A 25,966-nucleotide genomic window follows, 5' to 3' on the forward strand; every position below is an offset into this window, starting at 1 on the left:
CCACAGCTCTGTCATGAAATGCATCAATCCAGGAGAGCACCCTCGATTGATGGCCGGCCCTTACAGTCACATCCCCTCAACACTGCTTCACATGCACCATTCTCACATACTTTTCTAAGACTCATGACTTCCTCATACAGAACCACAACTCCTGTCTTGCCATCCTGTAGCCTACACAGAGGAGTTCCTCCTCATCTTCACCGCAGGTCTCACAAAGCAAAAGTTGTTTTGGATGGAATGATACTGGAGATATTAGCTGTAAGGTGTGAGCTGTGAGTGCAGATCATTACACCATTGTGCCATTTATGATTTTCAGTTGGAGAGAAAATGATAAAAACAAGTAAGAGTTTATAAAGTTGTAGTTTCAATTTAAAAAAAAATATGTAAAACTTAATCAGCTGTGGAGTCTTTATTTTTAACCCCTTGTAATACTGTCCAAACATTTGATAGAGGACATTTGTGTGGCTATTTTTATTAAAATCTTTGTCTAAATAGTCTGAGTAAACTAAACTATTCACACTTTATTAATCCACTTGATGAAATTCCTTTTTCTGTATAGACTCATCTTATTTCTGAGACACAGTGGACAGCCATATTAGACCACTGACTGCTGGGAGCTGGTGAGGGGAGAGATGGCCTTGCTCAGAGACCCACGGGAATCAAGTTAAAGTTGTTAGTTAAAGGGGCTCACTAGTCTAGTAGACATTTTGGACTGAGGGGTGTAAAACAACAGAAGGCCTGAACTTGAACTCTCTCAAGGCACACTGTCAGATGAAAGTGCAAACTGTGACCCTTGTTCAGGTCACCTGAAAAATCTGAGTGTATTTTGAAGTACAAGTGTTTTTAGGTTGCAGTTTCTCGGTCTGTATACTTTAAAGAGACTGAGTAAAGTTTCAAGTCTGTTTTCAGGAGTTTGTCTCTGTAAAGGTGAAGCCTGGATGAGACCTGGGCAGCGGACAGGTGTTGTCTGGAGTCCTCCTGGACTCGGGGTGCAGAGCCCCCCACAGTGCATCCCCCCCTCAGGAGTGACCATGAGAGCAGCCTGGTACGGGGGGGGGGCGGCGGTCACGTGCTCCCTCTGGCGTGGTGGAGCAGCTCTCTGGATTTTCTCGCCTCCTCCAATACTTGTGCTCCTAAAGTCGAGCGTGAGCCGAGCGGCGTGGCTCGAGCGTAAACATTTCTACACATACGGCTTTGAGAGAAGTTTCTGTTAGCCTGCTAGCTGCAGCCGAGTGTCCGCGCCTCGGAGAGCTCCTGCCGGACTAAGTTACGTGACTTGGAGGGGGGAGGGATGGAGAAAAAATAGCGAAATCACCCAGGAGGAAAGGTGATACTTTATCCGGGACCCGGCTGCCCTGACGGCGGGTTCGTCGGAGTGCACACTGCGCGGAGCGGACCGCCTCGGTCGGGGGGATCTCGGGCTGCTACGATGTGCGCTCGCTGCTCCACGAAGCTCCGTCGGGGACGAGGATCTTTCACCGGATGATGGACAGAAACTACCCGAGCTCCAGCTTCGCGGACGCGCTGGCTCCACCAGCACAGCCCGTCGCTTCGTGGGCCTATGACCGCGGCTCGGCTAGTCACAAGCCAAGGTAAGAGATGAAGGAGAGGGCGGGTCACCTTCTGAAGGAAACCTCGGTGATGGAGGGCCTAGTTTGGGGTGGAGAGAAGTGCAGGGGGGGTCCATTTGGTTGTGGGGAAACATCGGGGGCATTTGTGGGAATTTGCAGTGGCTGACTTGTCAGTGGATTCTTAGCTGTGTGTCTCCCACATTGCTAGTTTGGCTAGCACACACACACAAACACACACACTCTCTCTCTCTCTCCAGCATGGGCAGCAGGAGGACGGAAAACTACAAATCTGACTTGAATTACATGCACATCTTGAGATGAACTATACGAGCTGGTCTTTATATTTTTGACCCCTCCCTTCCCCACAGGTGCTCCTCCGTGCCAAAACATAACTAGCAACCAATGTATGCTAGCAGCTGCATGACAGTAGGTGCACCTCAAGTGATTGTTGTGCTCTCCAGAGCAAGTCTGCACAAAAATGTGTGAGAGGAACAAGAATTAATGTAACTCAAGAAGATTCAGTTGACTGACTCGCCTCTTGACAGATAGTAATAATCCAGAGAGGCCATCCCTGTCAGAGCTGATGTATGTGCCACAGGAATTCAAATTATTCGCAAAAGTTGCATTAGGTGTCATTTTTGAGTAAATAAAGCTTCAAGGCCACTCAAATATTTGTTAAATGAAAAAAGAAAAAAAAAATAGATGAACAGTCATTCAGCTTTGATGGATCAGTGAGAAGTTTATACCATTTTTATGCTCAGTGGTGGTTTTAGATGGGCTCAGATTCATTATTCCACTGATATTACCAGCTCATGTGTTGCATTAGATTTTCCCCTTCAGTGTTATAGTTTGGAGGAGAAGGGCTACATCTGATGAACTCCTGACTTCTGTGTGACAAATAAAGTTCCTGTAAATTAGGCAAAAGCTTTTTGACCCGGTCTTCCTTTTCCACAGATGTTAACCCTCTGGCAAAACAGCAACAACTGATATCATTCAAACTACTTTTGATAACTTGAATGAGTGAAATTCTCTCAAGAAGCATGAAGTGGTCTGTCAAAGGTTTTATCATTTATAGGCAACGGTCCTAACCAGTGATTTAGCATTTAAAGATTTGATTTAGATTTTTCAAACTTTTTAAATGTCATAGAATATTAAGTTTATATTAGCATGTGCTTTAACTTATATCACATGATTTGAGATTTTGTCTGTAGAGGAATATGCGTTTGATTAAGCTCCACAACTAATTCAATGATGGACCAAATCATTCAATATTCTGTCATGATTACAAGACAGTATATTTTGGATAAGAGTTAAATGGTTATTAGTTGCATTTATTAGTTTTAATCCAACAGTTCCTCCAATGAACTTCTCTCTGGAGATACATTCATACTTCATGGAGTTTGTGATCAGAGATGAGTCAACACATTACAGATGGAGCACAAGAAATCAGTTTGCCGTGTGTAAAGAGTAATAAAGTCCCCTCAGGAATAATCATATACTAAGATTTGCACATTTGTATTTACAGTGAGTTGTATGATTTAAAAATCTGACCATGTATGGATCAGGGGGACATTATGACTTCTAAAGCTTTGAGTGTTCACAGGAGGACATTTGGTCTCAGTCACGTAATGAGAGATCCAAGATGTTTGAGAGAAATGTAAGATGTCCGGGACCACCTGGACTGCTTTCTGTGTCAGCCTTTCAGCCAACCTGAGCATCCATGCAGGACAGGCCTTGGCCATAGACAGTCAAGCAGAATTTTGAAGAGTTAAGAGTTATGATGTTAAAACCTGGTTAACAATCTAAGTAAAGCAGCATCAATTAGATTGCGATTGCCTTGAACTTAAAAAAAAAAAAAAAAACCTGTACATTTTTTGAGAATTATGGCAAAATTATTAATAGGGACGGTTGAAGCTGTAAATAATACCTTTTTAAAAATGAAATCCCGAAGCAAAAAAAGGGATAAAAGTGACTCCACTGTATTTGTTGTTCTCTGCTGCTTGTTGTAAGTGGAAAGTTTAAACTGTACTTTGTTTTGCACTTGTAGCTCCAGTTATGGTGCCGCTCACCTTGACGCAGAGCTCCTCCAGCGGCAGAGCTACTCTTCCACACACCAGCTTCCTACCTACACTACATCCAATATTCCTGCTGCAGTAGGTGAGTAAGGAATACTGTTAATACTACTGTTTTTCAGTATTCAATGGGCTGGTATTGATGAATAAAATAAATCTTTCTAGTGGCTTCCAGTCATGTGAATATTTTCTTTAGTTGTTGCATCCTTGAAACTTATTGTGTTCCTTTTTTTTTTTTTTTTTTTTTTTCCTTTTTTGTGGCTTCCTCAGGAACACTTGAATCGAACAGTAATACTCCTGAGACCTCAATAATGAGCTTCCTATCAGCCATGGAGTCCAGAAGCCTTCAGGCTGGTCCTGTTAGTGCCTCCTTGCTTCCTCCTTTTAGACCACCATCATGGCCTGCTGGTGAGAATGCCTCTGCTCATATTTTTTAACTAGCATTTCATTTTAAAGATTTGATCATTTACCAGTAGTCTATATCTATATAGTAAACTGATGTTTTACAACAAGTTGTACGTGTTGATTCTCATCATGCTCTGTTCCCTGAACTCCCTCTTCTTACATTTTTTTTGGTCTGTACAGGTACCAATTCCTCTGCAACAGAGTTGTATCTTACCGGTGCGTTGCCTTCGACTGCCACTTTCCCCTCTCCCGCTGCTCTGTCATCCTATCAGCACACTGGTGCCTACCCTCCCAGGAGTTATGCCACCAACCCTTCCCTGGCTCTTCAGGATCCTGGCTTCAGCACTTCCACCAATGGCCTGTTTTCTCATCATGATCCCTTGTTACATCTTAAAGCCAGCCAATCCGTGCTCCCCGCTGCCTTGGCCTTCAATCATCTCTCGACGCCTTCATTGGGCTCATCTCTGCCGGTTCAGTCTTCCACTTACCGCTCAGCCCAGGAGTCAGCTCCCCACCTTCTTCAGCCGCAGTTCAGCCTTCTACCTTCATCCTTGTCTTCCTCTCATGGTGCCACTCAGCCCTTTGGGGCTACAGTATTCTCTGGCTCTATTGAAAGAGCTCTTCAGCGTGAATGTAGTGTGATCAAACACCACCAGAGGCCTTCAAGTAGCCATATGGCCTCCGAGCAGTTGTCCAATTCGGAGCAATCCTTACAGGGGTACTTTGGCTCAGGCAGCCAAGCAGATGTGTCTTACCAGCATGACCCCTCTCGTCAGACCCCGGTGACTAGCAGCCCCTCCACAGGAGCAGATTCTGCTCATGCAGTCCACGCTTCACCACAAGATTCCCCAACAGATAGCGTGTCACAAGCTTACTCATCCGCTTTGTTACCAAAAGCTACAGACTGCTCTTCCAAACTAGCTCCACACTCTGACGGGGATGACGAGAGTAACTCCCAGCATCTGACTACAGCCTCTCCTGAACCTTTTTCATCTCCTGGACAGAAGCAGAACTCAGTGATTGCTAATCAGCACACAGTTGAGTTGTCTAACCTGATGTCCAACAGCTTATCTCAAAGCTATATCACACCCCACACACAGTCACAGACTTCCCATCCCTCCTCAGACAAAATGTCTTCACTTTACAAGACTCTTCCGTCACTGTCGAGTCAGTCTGACGGTGTAGCGTCTGTTAATCACACTCTTGTTTACTCTTCCACTCCTGAGCTGAGCCAAGAGCAAGACATCGAGTATGGAGCACAGGTTCGGGGCTTGTGCCGTGGAAGTATTTCTGAGAGCTACCCCACATCTCACTCTCAAGGTGCCTCAAATGTGACTTTTACATCTCAATCACAGGGACATGCTTCAGTGACACAGTCTCAAAACTACATCACAGGACAATCTCTTAATTCTTCTTACCAACAGGCATGTGGACAGGGTCTGCCCACATCAAACTCTACAGTGGATTATACCCTCATGCAGGGATCAGTGGGTAGTAAAACACATGTCACTCTTTCCCAGGAGCAAATACAGTCTCATAAATATGTTTTGTCCCTACCCACATACCCTTTGCCTGCTCAGACCTCACAAAATGATTTAATATCCTCAGTACAAGACACAAAACCAACATATAGTAAACAGAAATTGGAAGAGCTTCCACTTCAGGACTTTGGATCTCTTCAACAGTCTACCATGGAAGTCTCTGCAACAGATCACAATGTGACTTCTCACAATAATGTTATCTATGTTGTTTCAAAGTTGGATGATCACCTCAAAACACAAAGTGTCATTCGAAGCAACTCTCGCTCTGATGATCAGCTCATGGGACTCGGTCACACAAATGTAGCTCAGATAAAGGATGAAAGGTTGGTTCCTCTTAGCCAACAGCACATTAATTTAAGCAGTGCCAATGGTCATGAAAATGCTAGTACGAAAACTACAAACTCTAGTGTTGTGTCCTCTCATCCGGCCCAGCACTCTCTTCAGATCAAATCTTCTGAACCACATCAACAAAACCAACAGAACCTTAATCATAGCCAGTCTCACATCCAGACGTCTGTAGCCCACACCCAGTTCATCACTGTACCAAGTACTCAGGTTCTCCTCGAGCCCAGCCAAATGATTCTGCTCCAGCAACCCCTTGTTCAGCATAATCAGAACTCCTCAAAGGTGGCATCGGTGCAAGGTATTCAGCCGGTCCAAGGTTTGGGCCCTGTTCATGTCCAGTACCTTCAAATGGATCGAGACATGCTGGGTCCTTCTGTCAATGAAACTGAGAGTCAGCAGCGTTCTCTGGTGTCTGAAACAAGCTCAGATTGCTCCTCTTCATCCAAACACCACTACAGCCAGTCGGCCACTCAGCAGCCAAATGATGCCAAGAACCACTTTGCCCTTAACTCAATTTGCTTTCCCGACTCAGTGCTGCTTGGAGACGAGAGAAACATTTTGTCAAATGTTGACGACATCCTGGCTGCCACTGTCGCGGCCTGTGGTGTCACACCACAAGACTTTGTCAAAGCTTCATCCTCTGCTGAGGTTGAAATGGCAGTTATGGCAAGCCCTGTTGACTCCAAAGGTCCCTTCCAGACTGTGGATATGCGACACATGTCACCCAGTTTCTCCTCGGCGCAGCAGCCAATCATCACCAACACTAATTCCCATTCTATGGCCATGACACTAAATGGAGTTCAGATGACTGCAGAATGTCACGGCCAGTCTATTAACCACAACAACAGAACTGAGCTTGATGCCGATGGAGACGGAAGGAACTCTGAGAATGACTACCACTTAATGGGGCAGGTGTACAACCCCTCAGACACCCAGAACAGAACGGAAGACGGTGGAAAGTGCATCAAAACAGAGGATGGCCTCATGGAAGTTGCAGGTGGTGATGATTTTCCTAAAAAGAAGGTTCGCTCCAAGCCCTTCACAAAACCAGGTGGTCCCGAGGATGACGGCGGACTGGCCAGATCAGCCAAGCGTAGTGGGCAAGCAAAGCGGCAAAACTCCAGGGGCAGTGATGTGAGCTCACCATCTGCCTCGCACGGTGCATATGATGGTTGTGCGCAGCAGGAGAGAATCAGGCAGAAGATTCGTGAAGTGGAAGAGAAACAGCCGGAAGTCAAAACTGGCTTCATTGGCTCTTTCCTGGACTTCATCAAATCTGGGCCTAAACAGCAGTCTTCTCAAAGTCCCGCACGAACCATCAGTCGGCCAAGAAAGCCCAGCACCTCCTCTAAACCTTGCGTTTTGCCGACTGTGCCTCCCAAACTGCAGACTTTGCCCACTGTATTGATACCCCAGAATACCCCAGTGGTGAGCTCCCAGCAGAAACGTCTGGATGAAGATCTCCAAAAGAACTTGGAGACGTTGCCGTCGTTCAGCTCAGATGAAGAGGAGAACACTGGCAAGAACCAGGCTCTGAGGAACAGTATCAGCTCAGCACTTTCTGCTCTGGATGAGTCGGCAGATCGGAAAACCAGGACAGGTAAGAACTGACCTTATCAACAGAGGAAATGGTACGTTTTTCAGCACATTTCTGTAAATGATGTTTGATATATAAAACTCAATTCCCAGTTAGAAAGGTGCCTCCAAACAGTTTTATACAAAAAAAAAAAAAAAGTATTCAGAAAACTTTTCAAATTTTTGGAGTTTTTCTCTCTGACGATTAAAACTGACACACTTACATGCCTGTAATCTTTCCTCAGATAACCAAATCCAAGGTCTGTTGATGAAGCCAGACCAGTTTCCCACCATGTCCCACACTGTCACTGAGACCCGTGTGCCACAAGTAGCCACTCCCACACACACTGTAAAGCCAGTGGTAGCATCGCCGGTGTTCCCAGCCAAAGAGGAGTACAAGGAGACCCAACCGGACCAACTGGCCATTCAGCTGATCAGTGTGGCCATCGAGGGGTTGACTGACGAGGAGCTGTCGGACAGTGGAGGAGAGGGAATGTATCGAGAGAGAGACGAGTTTGTTGTCAGAAACGAGGACATCGATATCTTGAAGGTATGTGTTGGAAACTTGGTATAATAAAATAAAATGTAAGTGATTATTTTCTATATATACTCAAGTGGCTAAAGAGGATTTGATTTCACAAAGTAATGATGCCAGAAATGAAAACCAAATGTGGCTTTTGCAATCCTTTTTGAAGAGTTTTAAATTAGGCCTGCACAGTTTTTATAGTTATTGCAATATCAACATGCGCAATATCCGCACAGCCAACAGCTGAACTGCAATCAATTATGCTTCCGTGCTCTGGGCAGTCCTGCTCTGCAAATTCAAAGTGACAGAATTTCAACTATGAAAGAAAAATGCTGTAATTCTTTATACCAGGTGGCCACAGGGCAAATGTTAGAACCACAAAAACTTCTGAAATGCTTCTGGTGGGAACAGTGGAGGCACATGTGATGGAAAATAAACGGAACAATAAAACAGCCCAGTCACTGCTGGTGTCTGAGCGGCCAGAGAAAGAAGACTTCTTTACAAAGAGAACATATCCCATGTACTTCAGTGTTTGAATTAACATAATCAGATATTCAGTGCAGCTTTTTGAGTTTGTCACAGAGAGGTAACTCCAAATGAAATGTGGCATGTTGCTTGCTGTGATGCAACAATTAACGGGGACAAAAAGTGCTGCATAAGCTGATTTGATTTTTCACTGATTAATTCACCCATACTAGAACATCTGTAACGTACTGACGCTTGTTCTGCACGGTGGTTCAGGTGACAATGAGAGAAGGCAGTGAGCCTCCAGCCATCTGGAAGGTCCAGAAGGCTCTGCTGCAAAAATTTGTGCCTGAGCTGAGAGATGGGAAAAGAGTCTTCTCAGCCACAAACAGTGTAAGTGAAAACAGATCTGCCAACACACACATGTGCTCGTTTATCTGAGGCTACATTCACTCTGAAGCCGACCTGTTTGCCCATGTGTTTGCCAAATATCTTTTTTTTTATGACGGTCTTAAAACCAAAAATCTACTTTTGTCACAACATGTGAACTTGTCATTCGGACATAATCGGCTCCAATTGAACAACATCTTCAAATCTGGTGAACACACACTCTCTTGTAGCATCCATGTACAGCGACAACACAGAGTGGGATGTCACGTCTTCATCCGCAGGCTGTTTCACCTGGAGTCTGATTATGATCACTATTGGATTAGAATGTCAACAAGCAAGCAAAAAAATTCAGCATTAAACCTGCAGAGTGACCTGTCTACTTTTTTTTTAATCATCCATGATCTTTTATCAGTAACAGTGACTTTTATATTTTGTGTGTGCGCACAGTATCTTGGATACTTCGGTGATGCGAAGACCATGTACCAGAGGGTGTATGTGAAATTTCTGGATACGGTGAACAAAAGGGAGTACGTACGTGTTTGTAGTCGCAAGCCACGCTGCAAACCCATCAGCTCCCTGAGGTACTGAGAGTGATACCGGTATCATGTCGTCTCTTTTTGTTTGCTCAAATGACCCTTCAGTGCTAAAATTGTCGCTGTTCTGCCATCCAGGAGTGTTCAGGTGAAAACTTTGCTGGGTTTGACAGCCGCCCCCTCCTCAGTCTTCCAGAGCCAAAAGCCTCGACCCAAACAACTGAAGCCAAGGGCAGAGCCTCCGCCGAAAAAGAGGCGGAAGTGGAAGGAGTTTTCTCCCACTGCCTCGGGGTCGTCTGCAGAGGAAGATGGTGAAGATGATGGTGAGTGGAATTGTTAAGGTTTTTTTTACCCCAAGGAAAATTGTTTGGATTTAAAATAATCTTTCTCATCGTGCTTTTATGTTTCATCTCCCATTCAGAGTTAAACCCTCCGTTGCCATTCACTTCACGAGTCCTCAACACGCGAACCATGAAAGAAACTTTCAAGAGCTTCGTGGAACTGCTCGTCAGTGTGGCTTTGGATGAAGATATGATGGCAGCACTGGAGAGGGCCAACGGTGACTGAACGCTCTCTGGAGCCATTTCTCTTTGGCTCATCAGTAGATATTGATCCGCCATGAAGTTAGTTCCTGTCGCTGACTTTGTCCTCTTCCAGATGAGCTGCTGTTGCCCCACATGAAACGAGTGGATGGGATGATAACGGACAACAGGAAGCGATTGCTTCACAAACTGCACATAGGACATGTCTTGAAGGTAAATGTGTATGAAACCACAAATATTTGCACTTTGGTCTTTTGTATATTCCTGACACTTCAGTACTGGTCAACCTTAGAAATAGCCTGACGGCTAAGAGGACTGAAACAGTGGGAGATGTTCTGGACTGTTTGATTTTCAGACGGCATTGGACAGCTTTCCAGAGATCTCAGTGGTGACTGAGCTGAAGAAGGACGGAGAAACTCCGGCTTTTAAGGTTCGTCTCAGTGGAAAGGCCTACAACAGAAAGACTATGAAGCCCTTCAAGATGCCCAACAAAGTGCCTCATGTAAGACATCCAAAGTCTACTGTCTTCTCAGCATGTGTCCAGCAGAGGGTGCAGTGGCACTGTTGGCTCTGCTTTCATTGAGTTTTTTTTTTTAAAGCTTTTGAGAAGCATTTTGAACGTGCAATTAACTTTTCTTCACTTTTTTGTTTAGGAGTATACAGTTGACCAGCAGAAAACTCAGTGGTTCTCTCTGTACCACTCCTTGCAGCATTACAAGTACCACACATACCTCATGTGCAAGGACGAGGTACGATCACGTTCAATAACTCATTTGTGTACACGGTAAATGACTTCAGGTTTTATCATATCAAAGCGTGTTGCAGGTTTCACTCCAGGTTTGTTGTTGTTTCCCGTAGATTGCATCCCTGCGGATGCAGGCGGGAGACCTGGGGCAGGAGGAAACGGTGCAGAAGTGTCTGCAGAACGGAGCGTGGGTCGAGGGGCTCTTTGACCGCTTTGGAGAGCTAATCAATCAGGTGCAGCAGGCCTGCCGGTGATTCAGCCTCGACTGGCTCGGTTTTTGAAGAACAACGCACAAAACGGCACACGTTCAGCTCTTAAAAACAAGAGGACGCCTCGGGCTCGGATCGCCACGGCGAGCGGAGAAAGATGGAGCGAGTCTCGTCTTCAAGCCACAGAGGTTTAAATCAGGGACCCGTCAACTGAGTTGCCTGGAGAATGTAAAAAGCAGGGGAATGATCGGACGATGGCAGAGTTTAAACCATTTCTCACTGCACTCAAGCAAAAAAAAAAAAACGGCACATTGATGGAGAGAGGACTTTACATGGGAAGGCTTCCACATTGTGCTTCTTCTAGTCTTTGTAGGTTTTTGTAGTTACATGCCCGCCTTTTATCGGCAGTTTCGTAGATTTATATTTTGTACTTGGAGTGTGTGCGCGCGCGCGTGCGTGTGTGTGTCTGTGTGTGTGTTTTGAATGTGCAGGTTACAGATGTGCGGGGCTCTTTAGGATTCAAAACATTATCATCATAGACCAGAGTTGTCTAATCCAGGTCCTGGAGGCCGTAGTCCTGCATGTTTTCGCCCACTCCTGATGGTACCGACTTGATTTTGCACAAATAATCAGAAGAAATACACTGAAGAGGAGGGCATGCATGTCAGATATAAAATGCTCGGAGGCTGATACAGAATTTCAACGTAATTGAAAAACTCAGTACCGTGAAATAAAACGTCAAACAAACAATAGGAATCAGTAAGACAGCTCGGCGTGCCGTTGCAGGGATTCGTGAGAAGAAAAGCTCTGTCCAGTCTGGAGACATGCAGGATCGTGGCTCTCCAGGACGATGATTCAACACCTGCCTTAGACTAGGAAGCTTTAGGTTTGTTTGTTTGTTTGTTTGTTTTTTTAGACTTGAGCCCTTCATATCTGCATTGGGAGCAGGTCCTCTTCCATGGAGCCTGCAGAGTTGCGCTTTCAGGTCTCCACTGTTTTCCAGACAAACCAAACATTGACTCTAAGTAAGCCGATCCCTTCTCATCACAGGTTTCACGTTAATTGTAGCTGGGTAGAAGCAGCCGGTGAGGACAGTCCTCTGCAGCCTTCAGCTTTCGATGGCGCTGCACCGCCCTACCTTTAAACGCCAGATCTTGCCCAGTGAATATGCACTAGATAGAAAGCAATCAGTGTAAAATGGAGCACAGCAAATACGAAATACAGACTTCTGATTGCCTACGCTTCTATCTTCATTGATCATTTATGTAGGCTCACACGTAGTTGATTTTAATGTAAAAACAAAATCTTTATATTGTTATATATTATATGACCGTAGTTATATACTGTTTTTAAAACATCCATTTTGTAACGGAGTGCCAACTTATAAATATATAATGTACATTTTGTATAAAAGAACAAAAGTTTGGAACTGCAGGAGTTTGGTTGTGGAAGAAAATCAACTGAATATTGTATCTATATCACAGTTTTACCTTTGGTGCTGCAGACAGCCTGTGTTTTTGAGATTGTATTAGAATCAGGGCAGTCCCAGTGCTGCGTTTTATTATTAATCTTATTATGGGAGGACAAGTTCAAATAGAGTTTCTCTTTATATTGCTTTACAGATATAGGCCACATTTTATGACATATCTATTTTTCACAGAGGTAAATATTATTTCTTGGTCGTTACATTTTCTAAGACTTTTTCATTGTCTTTTCACGGTTTTCCCAAATCTGACCTTTTATGTCAGTAACCAAGTTAATACTACAAAAGAAAAGGATTCTGTTCTTCAGTGATGCAGTTTGTAAATAAAATGTGGCATGAACCTGATGTTCTGGGCTCTTTTTTTTTTTCCAATCACCAGTGTGCGAAATGTTCCACAGCTGCAGTAATATCCCAGAGGGTCATTCCTTCCTCACTTTGAGCCGACTGTTGATGTGAGGATGAGCCAAAGATGCTGTAACAGTGACTGTTTCACCGAACTCGTCTGTCCGGTTGGAGAAACTCCTCTTTGTGTTTTTTAATTCAGTTCTCCAGACAGCAACATGAAAGATTTCCAAGATGTACAATCCAACCTCAAGCCCAATGGCGGAGACTTACTTCCTCCAATCACAGCTTTACTCCTGGTATCACAAATAATGGCAAAGATCCAAAATGTTTCTTCACCCTCATAACTCAGCAGTCTGCTGATGTTGAACTCCTGTGGCTTGGGGGATGCACTCAGTTAATATTGGCTCACGTCCCTCAGGAGGACCCAGTCTGGCCAGAAACTGGTGGCGATGCTCGCCCACCATGCTCTCATGACCCGGCTATTCACTGGGAATGGGTGGCTGACTTTTGGTCGTGGGGCTGTTGAATAAAATATGACTCTACGCTCACAATGCAAAAAAAAAAAAAAAGAGAGAGAAAAGAAAAATGACTGGCAATCCCCCAATAAACAAAAGTGTCTCTGTGTTGCGGCGGCAGCAGTGTGAGGAAAGCCTCTGTCCTCTGGAGCTGGTCAGGATCGGGGGCGGAGGACAGCAGCCAGTCAGGCAAGCGTTTGGGATTCCTGCACGGGCGCAACTGGTGGAGGGAGATACTGAGCGTCTGCTTTCCAGATGAAAAGCACATGAATTTTAATGCGCTGCATTGTTCCATATGTGTGGGACGGACTGAGGGGACCCTTGAGGCAGCACGAGAATGTGAGAAGGGCACAGAGACTGGACGACTGTTGCATAAGACAGCAGATCACTGACGGTCTCTCACTTTTAAAATGTCCCCCAGTAAACAAACAAAAAAAAATAATCCAAAACACTGAGGAGGAAGCAGCTTGTGGACACTGGCAGAGTTTGAAGCTTAAATCTGCGATGGAGTCGTTTTACTTTTTATGTGACTGTTTGTTTTTGTATAGTGTTTAATGGATTGCTTGGAGGGTTCAGATAGTTTAAGGTCTGGTGGTTTAGAGTATTTTAGTACTTTAGAGACTTCAGAGGATTTGCCCCATAAAACATATTAAAACTCTGAAAAGCACAATATATTTGTATTACAACTTATAGCACTCCCACTAAAAACACATTACGCAAACTCCCCATTTCCCACACTGAAGGTCCCAATACAGTTTCTTAAAAAAGTATTGCTCAAAGAAAGTATGTTTCTAAATGTAAAATGTCGTACTTCAGTGCCCGATTGTCACAGTGCCACTATTCACTCGATCTAATCAAATCTAAGCCTCGCCTCCAGCTGAAGAAAGTAAAATTCAAATGTGTCATTGAACCACATCCTGTTTTTACTTGTCCTTTATCATCTGCACATCTCACTTCAGAACCTCAGTCAGATATGCAGAATAATTAATCAAACACATTTAAGTACAATCTTGAAACACTTGCATTCGTTTAAAAGCTTCTTATTCACAGTTTGCATCGTTAATATGAATCCAGAACAAGAATCTTTTGTGGCTTTATTACACTGAACCTTTCAGATGTTTTAAATACCTTTAGCCGTAAATGTTCCAGAGAAAATTCTTCAGCTATTTGTCATTGCCTGGACTGCAAGTAACCTGACCAACAATGCATGACCGATAAGTGTTAAACAGAATTATGCAAGGCCTTCCAGGCACTTAACTGTGGTAGAAGAGGAAATGCTGCTCTGACCTTGTGGGTCAGGATTTCTGATTGAGATGAAGGTGCTGTCTTGCTTTATCTTCCTGTTTCTGCGGGTCATTTTTGGCGTCACCGTCGAGCAGGTTCATCTCTAAATATCTAAATTCAGGCCAGGAGGCGTTTACAAAACAACTTACTGCGCTGCGTTCGGGGCAGAAGTTGTGAAACCAGTTTCCTCTTGAGCTGATAGTTTCTCACTGTGGCTTAAGCCTTAAGTACGTGGGAATTCTTTTTTAAAAAAGTAAAAATTGTCATTTCATTGGACAATTTGGAACAATCACCCTGGTTTCTACCAAATAAAAACTGCGATGGACACAAAAGAAGTTCCTTAGCTCTGTTTCAGTTTCCTGCAGTTTGTAGACAGGAGAAAATATTGCCAAAGCCAGATTTAAATCACAGACTCAAATCATAAAACCTAGACTTTTGCATTCAGACTGTAGTTTGTGCGCTCTCAGTGTTTTCCTGTAATCAGGTGGTTAGAAGGTAATCTATTTCCAATCTGTCCTTGACCCTTTTACGACTGAAAATATTGAAAGAGGAGAGTAAACAGACCGGTTTACCCTGGTTCCAAGCCTCACCCATCGCCTCCACACATGTGTCTCATGATAATAGCAGTCTAGGTTTCAGTCTGCCTTTCCGTGAGTGACCAACATTGAGTTTTACAGTGTCAGCTTACTGCTTTTCCATTGTCAGACTACACCTGGAGGAAGAAGGCACCGGGTTGGAGCCTCTCCTCATCCACTCTGACCCCACACCACCTTCTGTGTGTGTTTACTCTTGGGTGTGTGTGTTTGTTTATGTTACTCTTTAATTTCAGCGACAACCTTTCACGTGGAACACGAGGTGGAACAACATCAGGGCCACTAATGGCACCCGAGGCCCCTGCCAGCGCACGTTTCCTCTGTCTCACGTTGATTGTTTTGACTAAAGGACACCTGAAACGACTTGTTCGAACCTTTCTTCCTGTTCGTACTGAAAAATATCTTGTCTTCTGCTTTAGAATTTGGATATCTGATCAATGACAGATCTTTATCAGGCCAGATGTAGGTGCAATGTGGCTGTGCGTAGGCTTTAAGGGTGTGTCTTTGTAGGTGAAATGTTGTGCGAAAACCTGGATTTTGTAACTTTTTCTTACTGAAGTATTTCTTTTTCTTTGCTTTATTTTGAATTGCTTAACAAATAATTGACAAAGTACATTAAAGACATTTATTGTGGGCTGTACATTAACAAAGGATGCTGGCTGTAGCATGATTAATACACGTGATCAAAAGGGAAATAATTAAATTAATTAAAACACCTCCACCAGCAGTCTTATTGATCATCCTGCACCCCATCCTTGATCATCATTAGTTCTACACAATAATCATTTATTAATGTTAATATTAATATTAATTTATTAATGATTATTGATCATGATCCCCTTGGGCTGAGTTTAACCTTTCCTTTTCGGCTGTTTTGTTTTGCCTTTCACGTCTTGAGGCACTTTTACACGAGTCACACTCACACACCACTTGTAATGAAAGATGCTCCAGTGCCTTGCTCAATGATACTTCAACATCCGACACACCAACCTTGGAAGATGAGCCACTCTCCAAACTAATCAGCAATAAATCTTATCTTCTCATGGGAGCAGTGGAAGCCGGACCAGTTGTAGTTCAGTTTAGAAATGTGAGGCTGAAGCTTTAAAGAGTGGGAGGTAGAAGTTAGAGTAAACAGTGGAAGCCTCGTTATCACCCCGGCAGGGCGGGGATTGGGACATGAATAATGGATGAGGGTGGGAGGAGACGGTTTCGGGCTTTGACCGCAGTCGGCTCTGTGCGTCACGCAGAGGAGACCCGGAGCCGCGGTTTGAATGGCTGTTCTCAGTCAGACTGGAGGGGCTTGTTCATGCACAGACCACCAGGTAATATCAGCCTTTTGGTGATTTATTGATTAATGATTTAATGCGCATGTTATGCAGAGTGGGATGTCTTTGTGCTCTTGGACTTCGGGCTTGTTGCTTTTCTGACCTCCTGGAGTGAGAAAGACAACTTTTTACAAATGTATGTTTTTTGTAAATGTGTGACATGATTTGATGGATTTCACTCAAGCCGTGTGTTTGAGAGTTTTCTTTCTCAAGCATGACTTAATTTCAATCGTAAATTTGTGTTAAAAAAAAAGACAGAATATTGTAGATAATCTGTTGTCTGAATATGAGATGAAAAGAATCCAAATGTTTCATGATGTGGACCGAATCCTCAGTGTCTGTCTGATGGGTCATTTCTCCACATTTGTAAATGAGAATTCTGGTAGCCCAGCGCTCTCTCCAGATATGCTGCTTGACATTTGTCTCGCAGCGGCCAGCAGTCGGTGTTTGTGTGAAAGCAGACGGGCCAGCGGGGAAATCGTGTTTGCGTAAAGTGCCGCCGTCGGTTCTCTCACAGGATATGAGGATTCAAATCCATACGGGCCAATAAGCCACCGGGGTTCAGCGTGTGCCCTAAAGCCCGAGTCTCACCAGTCCCTGCATGTTGGAGGAATGAAGGCATCTGTCACGGGTTATTAGCAGCCTGCTGTCACCGCTCTGCTGGTGCCAAGCTGCGTTTTCATTCCCGGGGATCTCTGGGCTCCGGCACTTGTTGCCGGCTGCACCTATCCGGTTAAATGCAAAGTGTGTTTTCCTCCCTGTGTTGCTGCTGCTGCAGACTGTAGTTCAGTGAGAGGGCTCCAGTGTGAAGACTCCCATGTGTCCATTACGCGCCGCTCCCCGTGCGGTTATTTACCTCCACCGGTGTGTGCAAACAAGACGCACTGTTGTGTTTGGATGAACGGTGCTCTGACTGTCACGCCGTCCCTTCGACTGTCCGCAGCTTCTCCCCTTTTCTGTGTCCACTTTTTGTTTTTCTTCGTAAGTAGGAGCAAAGCGGCAGGGAGGGAGCCTGGCGTCAGCTCAGCAGACGGGGCTCAGATCTCAGCCTGGCTGAAGCAACGAGAGGTGACAGAGCGCAGCCGGGTTCCCAAGATCGCTTTGACCCCCACCCCTCCCACCTCCCAATTCTTTTTTTCTTTTTTAACGAGCCTTAATGGATATTGATCAGGATCCGGATTGGATGTGTGAGCTGTAATCCAGGGACCCCTGAACGGGCTCTCCAGATGGCTGTGGCCTAACTCCTAAGTAAAGGATTTCCTTAATGCAGTTTTTCCTCCAGTAATTATCCTGACTAGTTTTTGTTCTAAATTTCAACAATCTGCCTCTCATTTGGAGTAACAGTGGATGGTATGCTTTAAGGTCAGTGTGCAGCAGCAGAAAAAAATAATATGTTGTCAAACATTTTCTATAAATGAAATAGAAACTGATTGAAATGATGAAAGGGATTTATGCAACAAAAAAAAAAAACATACATTAAGTTAATTTTATAGTGTTCCAGATTATAATTAAAGACTTAGTAGATATTTCACATGATTTTCCATCTTAAAAAAATTCAACTTGCCAGAAAACAGTCATACTTTTTATTGCATATGGCTCTGAACAGCTGAACAGCTCAAATGAAATGTTGCACTGTTTCAAATGCATGGGTCTTTGAAAAGCTGCTACCTCTTGTATTCTTTTTCCCTAAAATGTAAATATTCAGCTCCACTCTGTGTCTTCCTACCTGGTGGGCAGTTTGACTTGAGTGTGTATCATTAATCAATAGATCACCAAGATTATGTACTACACACCCTCTGTTGTTCTCAGTGAACTTTTTTTGTTTTTTTAAGTGAGCAGGAGAACATCTGCCTGCTGTTTTCTTCTTCCCAGGTGTTTTTTTTTAATGCAGGCGTTACAGATGGGTCAGTAATTGCATTTGTCATGTTGGGTTTATCATAACATGGAGTCTGGCTGCTGCTGTCAGGTTCTGATTTACAACTCCTGGCTCGGTGGGTCTCTAAAGATCCTCTTCTAACATTTGCTCAACAGGCTTTAAGTGTTTCCTGTTGTGAGATGAAAGCCATGCTAGCACATTGTTTCTCGCTGTGGCTTTCTGCCACTGGCCTGGTTTTTGGTGGACGACCCGAGTCTCATCCCATCACTGACCAAACGCAGAAGCACAGAATCGTCGAAGAAATGAGACGCTGGCTGAATGCAGGATTTGCTGTTAAACACATCAGTGTTTATTTGCATGAATCATTTGCAGATTTGTCTGCAGGTGCTGATGGCGATACAGCAGCCGGCGATCAGGATATCTCTAGTGAGACAAGAGCCAACAACGTGATCATTGTCTCTGTTTCCTGATGCATTTGTGATTGAGTGAAGTGAACTGTGTCGACTTCCTTCTGTTATGATAAGAACCTCAGGCGCTCGTGGCTATCATTGTTTTTCTTGACGACTTTTCACACGTCTTTTATTTTTCAGTGTGCATTAAGTCCTTCACCAAGAAACCATCAAAGAAAGTTTTTTGTACTCAGTTGTTTCCCTCGGTGAGGCGCGTTGACTCTGATATCGTGCTATTACACCCACGCACAGCATCTAGAACACATGATTCATATGGTGGAGCGATACACAGAGGACTGGGAGTGTGTGTTTGGTAAAGACAGACAGCGCGATTCTTTGTAATTTCTGAGAAAGCGTTTTGACAATAGACAGAGCTGAGAATGTCAGTTGTGGAATAATAAGTAGATCACCGAAAGCCGAGTCTTTTGGAAAGCTGAATGTGAAAGAGTTTAATCGTGCCAAAACATTGAAACTCCTATTCTTTTTTCTTAGTAATTGTAAATGATACATGGAGAAAATGGTGGCTGTCGTTTAGTGACAAGATCATGGGTTCAAACCAGAGCTTGGGATTGCTTGCTGTTGTTCTACTGACTGTGATTCATATCATAGTTTGTCACCTTTATTAAAGCCCTCATTTCTGTGCTTCTGTTTGTTTACCCTTTTCCCATACACTCTTTCTTTATTTAGAACAAGGCATGGCTGGGAAGCCTTTCCGGGCTACCTATATCTGGACCAGCATCATTTCCAATCTCCACACCCATGTGGAGGTCAAGCGACGGCGCCACAACCTCAAGTCCTACCAGGACTGCTTCCTGGGCTCGGAGGCCGTGGATGTGGTGCTGGCACACATCACCCTGAACCGATTCTTCGGCGACGAGGCGGTGCCGCGCTACAAGGCGGTCCGCCTCTGCCAGGCCCTCATGGACTCCAGAGTGTTTGAGCCGGTGGGAATTAAAGTCTTCGGGAAGGAGAAGAAGAAAGCCACGTTTGAAGACAGCAGCTGCAGTCTGTACAGGTTTTTGAGCCCAGCAGCAAACTCCTCATCGCCGATGACGAACTCCCACTCCACCAGTACTATTGAGAGCGGCTATGACTCGCCGAGCATCAACAGGAACAAAAGCAGCTACAGTCCGTCACGTGAGAGGTACAGACTCATGTCATAACATCTTCAGGTCCACTGTGTGATCTGCTTTGTTCTCCCGTCTCCTCCCGGTCAGAGCTAATCCTCTATCGGGTACGGCTACAGGTCCCCTGACTCTGAGAACCGCTGAGGCATTACATCTAACCTCTCTAGTCCCATCATGCACTCATGTCTTGATAAAGGTCAATGTCAGAGCCAATTGTTATCTTTCAGATGATCAATCTGACCCAGTATTGTTTTCGGCAGGTTGTAATAGCTTTCACGTTTCCATTTCTTTACATTGCCCATTGGAAGCTACAGAAAACAGTAGATTTAAGATTGCACGAGAAGAAATGAAGAGAAAACAACTTTTTTTTCTGTCTCCTGGCCTGATAGCAATATACACATTTATATGTAAAATGAATAACTAATTTGAGAAGTGTGTCTATTTTTAAGCCAATATATTAAGCAGCTTAGCAGACAAAAACTCTTAGAAACACACACTTTTATGTACTTTAAATTACAGTAAGAGTTTTGTTGTGAGGGAAGACCCAATGTCAACCTTAACTTGAGTAAAACAGCAGAAGACTGATTGAAACAATAAGCAGATATTGTTACAAAGCAAGATTAACTGCTTTGCTTTAGCTTCCTTTTGTCAAACCACTAAACATGACCGCAGGGAAGCCTTCAGAAAATAAAAGCCCAGCACCTTTTATACCTGAAAATCTATTTCAGTTTGAAAGCACATCATCAATTTTAGGGATTATTGTTTATCACATTGCAGCAACAGGCTGAATGCCTCACACACGTGCCGCGAACACGTGGCCTCAGCCATTTGTCTCTGCCCTCTTTTGGACCCAATCATGTTTCACCAGAGCTTTAATGCTCATCAAACAGAGTATATTGATGAAAATTGTGCAGGTTTTTTCTTTCTTCTGGTCATTTTCATGTGAAATGAATGTAATCAAAACAGCAGCAAGCTGCGACCGAATCTCAGGTACAAGAAAACATTTGTTCCTGCAGAGAGTCTGTTTCAATTCACTTCAATCATGGCCACTGATTGCTGCTATTATGTGACTCTTCAGACGAGAGGAGCTGAGCTTCCCCCCCAACTCCCCGGTGAAAACAGACAAATCACTGGAGGACGTGCTGAGAAACCTCAACCTCAACTCCGCCATCACCCCCCAGATGATCAACCTCGGCCTGTCGCAGGAGTGTAAGTCACGGTCCAGTGCGAGGAGAGCAATATGCCAAACAGACGCCTCGTTTTCACGTCTTTAACACTAACAGTGTTTATCTGTGTGCTGTCACAGTGGTGGATGAAGTGTGGCACCAGCAGGCAGTGTTTAGGCTGCTGCAGCTGATAGAGCTCCCCCTGGTGGAGGGTTTGTTGGAGGGTAAGAGCGCCTCGCAGGCCCCCCTGCATGGCATGGACAGTGACCCCGACCTGCTGTACACGTCCAGCTACCTGGACCGAGAGGTGCTGAAAGCCTTCAGCGAAGCGCAGTGAGTTCTCAAGATGCTGTTTTAAATGACTTCAGAGGTTTTGTGGAGTTTTTTCTTCAGCTACATTTGTGTTAAAGTGTGTCTGCTTCTAATAGAAATGAAGCTTTTACTGAAAAAAAAACCTGACCTGTAAAATATGAAATATAATGCTGATTAATGAGTACACTAATGATACATCTACCCAACACTCTACAGGCCGGCCAAACAAATAATCTGATTAACTTCTGATCTCATATTTACAGGCAATTCTAATATAATGGCTTTAATTGTATTATTCAAAGTGTATCTCATTGTTGAAAATTGTATTGTCAATACAATTTTCAATAAATTTGAATTAGTAGCTGTAGTGGTGTATTGACATCGTGGTATCGAAGGTGAATGGATGAAACATTTTTACAGTTTTCCAGTGATTTCTTCCACAAAGTGCTTTAAATAAGTCAAGAAAGATGAATGTGCCTGTGTAGCGCTACAGGGTGTGCAGAATTATTAGACAAATGAGTATTTTGACCACATCATCCTCTTTATGCATGTTGTCCTACTCCAATTTTTTTTATTTTTTTTAATTTAGCCTTTATTTTACCAGGTAGGTCCCATTGAGATTAAAAACCTCTTTTTCAAGGGAGTCCTGGGGAGTACTATAGGCTTGAAAGCCTACTACCAATTAAGCATATCAGGTGATGTGCATCTCTGTAATGAGAAGGGGTGTGGTCAAATGACATCAGCTTCCTTTATCAGGTGTGCATATTATTCGGCAACTTCCTTTCATTTGGCAAAATTAGTCAGAAGAGAGATTTGACGGGATTTGACAGGACTATTATTGCAACAACACATCATCAGTAGAGTAAAACTAAAGCTGTCTCACGACGGTCTAACCCAGCTCACGTTCCCTATTAGTGGGTGAACAATCCAACGCTTGGTGAATTCTGCTTCACAATGATAGGAAGAGCCGACATTGAAGTCAAAAATGGTGAGATGTCTTGCAGAGGGATACAGCACTCTTCGGCACGTCTCAAACACACGCTTATATATTGGTTTCCCTGGTGAAAATGAATAAATGAAATGGGTATATATTTGTTTTTTGTTAAGATGCCTAACAATTATGCACAGTAATACTCACCTGCACACACACATATCCTCCTAAGATACTGAGACTAAAAAAGCCCCACTCCAACTTAAAAACATATTCAGCTTTGAAATTTTGTCTTTGAGTCTTTTGTGTTCATTGAGGACATAGTTTTTGTTCAATAATAAGATTAATCCTCAAAAGTACAACTTGCCTAATAATTCTGCAAACCCTGGAGTTTCTAAACAAGTTCCATTTAAATTACAAGTGATATTCAGCCTCCTTTGCATTTACTTCTTTTTGCCTCGTTTTCATTTCTTCCATTTGCACTGTGAGAGGAGCAGATCTCCATTTTAATGACGATAAAGGTCTTCTATTCTTGTTTTCTATTTCATTTCTTTGCGGCTTCATTTTGGCAAATGTGTTGCCAGTTTTCAAAACCATTATTTGCAACGCCAATAATTTGTCTACATTATCTGTATTCGTACCATGTTTCTCTTTTTCTTTACCATTTCATACTTTTTTTTCCTCGACCCTCTTACTGTCAAAAGAGAAAGGCCATCCTGACCCTGTGCGTCTCCTCAGGGCCGATGCCTGGATGTCCGGGGCGGTGGACTGCCTGGAGTTTCTGCCCGATGACCTGGTGGTGGAGGTCAGTCGAGGCCTGGCCGGCTATGCAGACAACCTGCCGCAGTGTAAGAAGCTGCTCTATCGCGTCCTGACTCAGCATTATGGACACGCGCAACAGCCGCCTCTGCTCAACAACCACATCTTTGACATCCACTCCGGCATCTCCGAACTTCTCGGTAAGTGGCGGCTTAAAAAACAGGCCCATGCGAATGTGACTGATTGACCGAATGTGCGAAAAGGACTGATTTTGCTGATGTTTTTATTTTCCTCTAACAGTGAACGGGAAGCGAGACCAAGCTCTGGAGACGCTCCAGCTGAGCCTGAAGCTGCAGGACTCGCGCAGCAGGGAGGAGCTGCGCAGGCTTCTGAGATTCATGGCCGTTGCGGCCATGCCACAGGAGGTCAAGCTGCACAAAGAGGTCTGTGTTCAGTTGTTCTGATCGTTCTTATGCATCGTGTCCTAAATGGTCACTAACACCCGGCGCTTCCCGCAGATTGAGAACAGGATGGCGGTGAAGAGGTCTTTCTCAGGTGCCATCGTGTACAGCAGGAGACTCTCCAAAGGAAAGGTGGACCTGATGGTCCTGTTCATGATGGATAACCACTGCGATCTCTTCAAAGTGAGTGCTCCAGATTTCCCTCTTGGCCAGTGTGTGTTCAGTATGAGGACATAGCAATCAGCCACACAGGGAGAGTTACAGAGATGCTGCTCAAACTGCTTATTTTTATCCCCGATTACCGCTGATCTACTTTTTTATGCACAGTGAAGAAACATTAATCTCAAGATTTAGACTATTATGGAGATTATCTTTCTTATGATTTTTCTCAATCCACTAACTTCCATATAAAGTATTTTCAAATCATTACATATACAGTAAACTGAAATATTCCCAGTATTTGTTGCATTATCTTATTTTTTGCCAATACTTCCAGAAAATCACGTGTACAGAAATTTTTTATTTCTTTTCTTACATTTAGACGACATAATTATCACAATTAAAATAGAAACATTTTAGAAAATTTTCGGTTTATTCTGTGTGACTGTTGAACCGCCAACCATAAACATTTCAGTGATATTCTTGTTTTGGATGTAGCTGTAATACTGCATTAAATAACTATACGTATATTGTACATTGAAGGTAGAAGCTGCATGTCTTATTTTACTCTCTTCTCCACCAGATTCCCGTCTCGTTGCACAAGATGGTTAGTGACAGAATAATTAATATTGTGAAGGGGAGAGATCCAGATTTAGTAACAGGTATGCAGACTTTTCCTGTATCTTCTCATTTTTTCCGCATCTATTTCTTTAACAAAGTGGTATGAATCCATATGAGCCCTTGTTTGAGCGATTTCTCCCTCCTCTGCCTGTCTTTGCTGCAGGGTTAACATACTGCACCAGATCCAGTCCCAAGGCCTACTCGGAAAATGCCCAAAAAACCACTAAAGAGGAGCTTTTGTCCTTACTGCAGACGATCCACGAGAACCCCAAACTCTCCACCAAAGAAAAGAGGCGGCTGCTGGGGCAGTTTTATAAAGGTCACCCAGAGATTTTTGTTCAGTACTTTGGAAACAGGCTGTCCACTGTTAACATGCTGCTGCAGTAATATTTATTAGTAACCAGCATAGATTAAGACGACCAGAACGTTTTGAGAAAGAGGTTCAGTTTTGAGTTCATTTTATGTTGTAAATAGTAAAAAATGCCTGAAAAAAAGAATGTGAATTTTAAATGTATAGATTCTTAATAAGCTGTGATATTTATGGACAGATTGTCTTAGATGTTTTGTTCAGTGCAGGACACTAACATGTATCGTCCCTGTCAGACTGTTACTTTCCGAGAAAGACCAAATAAACCCGGGGTTCTTCACGGGGTTTTTCACATCGTCTGCAGTGCATCTTGATGGCATTACAAGCCTGCGTCTCGCTTTTCAATAGGCAGATTCTTTGTGGATGTGCAATAGGAACAGTGTTCATGTGGTTTCTCATATACAGTGCGATGCAGTGCATAACGATGAGCGAGCAGCCTTCAAACGGAAATTGGAAATTCGACATCTAAAAGTCTGATGTTATGCTGTAGTAAACAGAAAGAGGCATTCATGAGAGTCGGCCCTCTGGCTTTTCTCTGTTGGTTGCAACAAATCAACAAAACAGATGTTGGTAGCTTCTCAGTGGCGGGAATCTTTTGGCTGCGTTTTAGTGGCGTCTTCAGGGTTTAAGTCGTGAATGAGGTTTGGATTATCCTTTTAATCGTTTGAGGAAATTGCTTTCACGTTTCCAGATTGAACCCAACAAACATCCTGTTTGTGTTTTTCCTCAAATATCCATACATGACTGTGTTTCAATGCAACGTGTGGGACTGACAAGAAAAAGCAGCCGATTACTCCTGGTAGGGTGTGGACTCTTATCCAATGCAAGAAAATGTTTGAGACAATCGCTAATATTGTGCGTCAGTTCTGGTTGACTCAGTGAGGCTTTATCAGTTCAACGTTGTGGTGTAATTATAACCTCTAATGCTGCTGTATACTACTGAAGTTCACTGTTCACTAAAAAAAGGCATCAGATTGTTTTTCTGTATGATGAAAATAAATGAATGAAAAAAACAGTAGTTTCGTTTTATTTTCAGAAGTGTCACTGTTTTGATTTGTTTTATTATTGGCTAATACGGTGCTTTTTAAATGGCATTTTCAGTGAGTTCAAACTACATCCAAGCAAAGTGGATTTGAGGGTAAAATAAAATGGCTTCATTTGAGTATGAAGCTAAAGATTTCAGTTTCTTTGAGGGATGAAAACTTAAACAAGTAATTAACATTGGATTAAACTTTAGGTAAACGATATGTATATGTATGTATAAAAAAGTCACC

The 25,966-nt window shown here is 43.5% G+C and overlaps 2 protein-coding genes across 2 annotated transcripts; both read left to right on the plus strand.

The window, feature by feature from the left end:
* The first annotated feature begins 1,150 nt into the window (after positions 1-1,150).
* On the plus strand, positions 1,151-12,480 carry qser1 (glutamine and serine rich 1). The gene is made up of 13 exons (XM_030089262.1): positions 1,151-1,592; positions 3,619-3,728; positions 3,914-4,051; positions 4,229-7,534; positions 7,755-8,059; positions 8,777-8,893; positions 9,338-9,471; positions 9,562-9,746; positions 9,845-9,982; positions 10,081-10,178; positions 10,321-10,467; positions 10,619-10,714; positions 10,824-12,480. Exons 1-13 carry the CDS (start codon positions 1,483-1,485, stop codon positions 10,962-10,964), a joined length of 5,025 nt encoding a protein of 1,674 aa, XP_029945122.1. The 5' UTR covers positions 1,151-1,482; the 3' UTR covers positions 10,965-12,480.
* Positions 12,481-16,365: 3,885 nt separating this feature from the next.
* On the plus strand, positions 16,366-25,701 carry depdc7a (DEP domain containing 7, paralog a). The gene is made up of 9 exons (XM_030099058.1): positions 16,366-16,461; positions 19,477-19,933; positions 20,995-21,125; positions 21,223-21,415; positions 23,064-23,284; positions 23,385-23,527; positions 23,603-23,728; positions 24,288-24,366; positions 24,489-25,701. The coding sequence occupies exons 1-9, from the start codon at positions 16,446-16,448 to the stop codon at positions 24,710-24,712; spliced, it is 1,590 nt and encodes a 529-aa protein (XP_029954918.1). The 5' UTR covers positions 16,366-16,445; the 3' UTR covers positions 24,713-25,701.
* The last annotated feature ends 265 nt before the right edge of the window (positions 25,702-25,966 follow it).

Source organism: Salarias fasciatus, chromosome 1, assembly GCF_902148845.1.
Source record: "Salarias fasciatus chromosome 1, fSalaFa1.1, whole genome shotgun sequence".
In the NCBI taxonomy this organism is placed as follows: Eukaryota; Metazoa; Chordata; class Actinopteri; order Blenniiformes; family Blenniidae; genus Salarias; species Salarias fasciatus.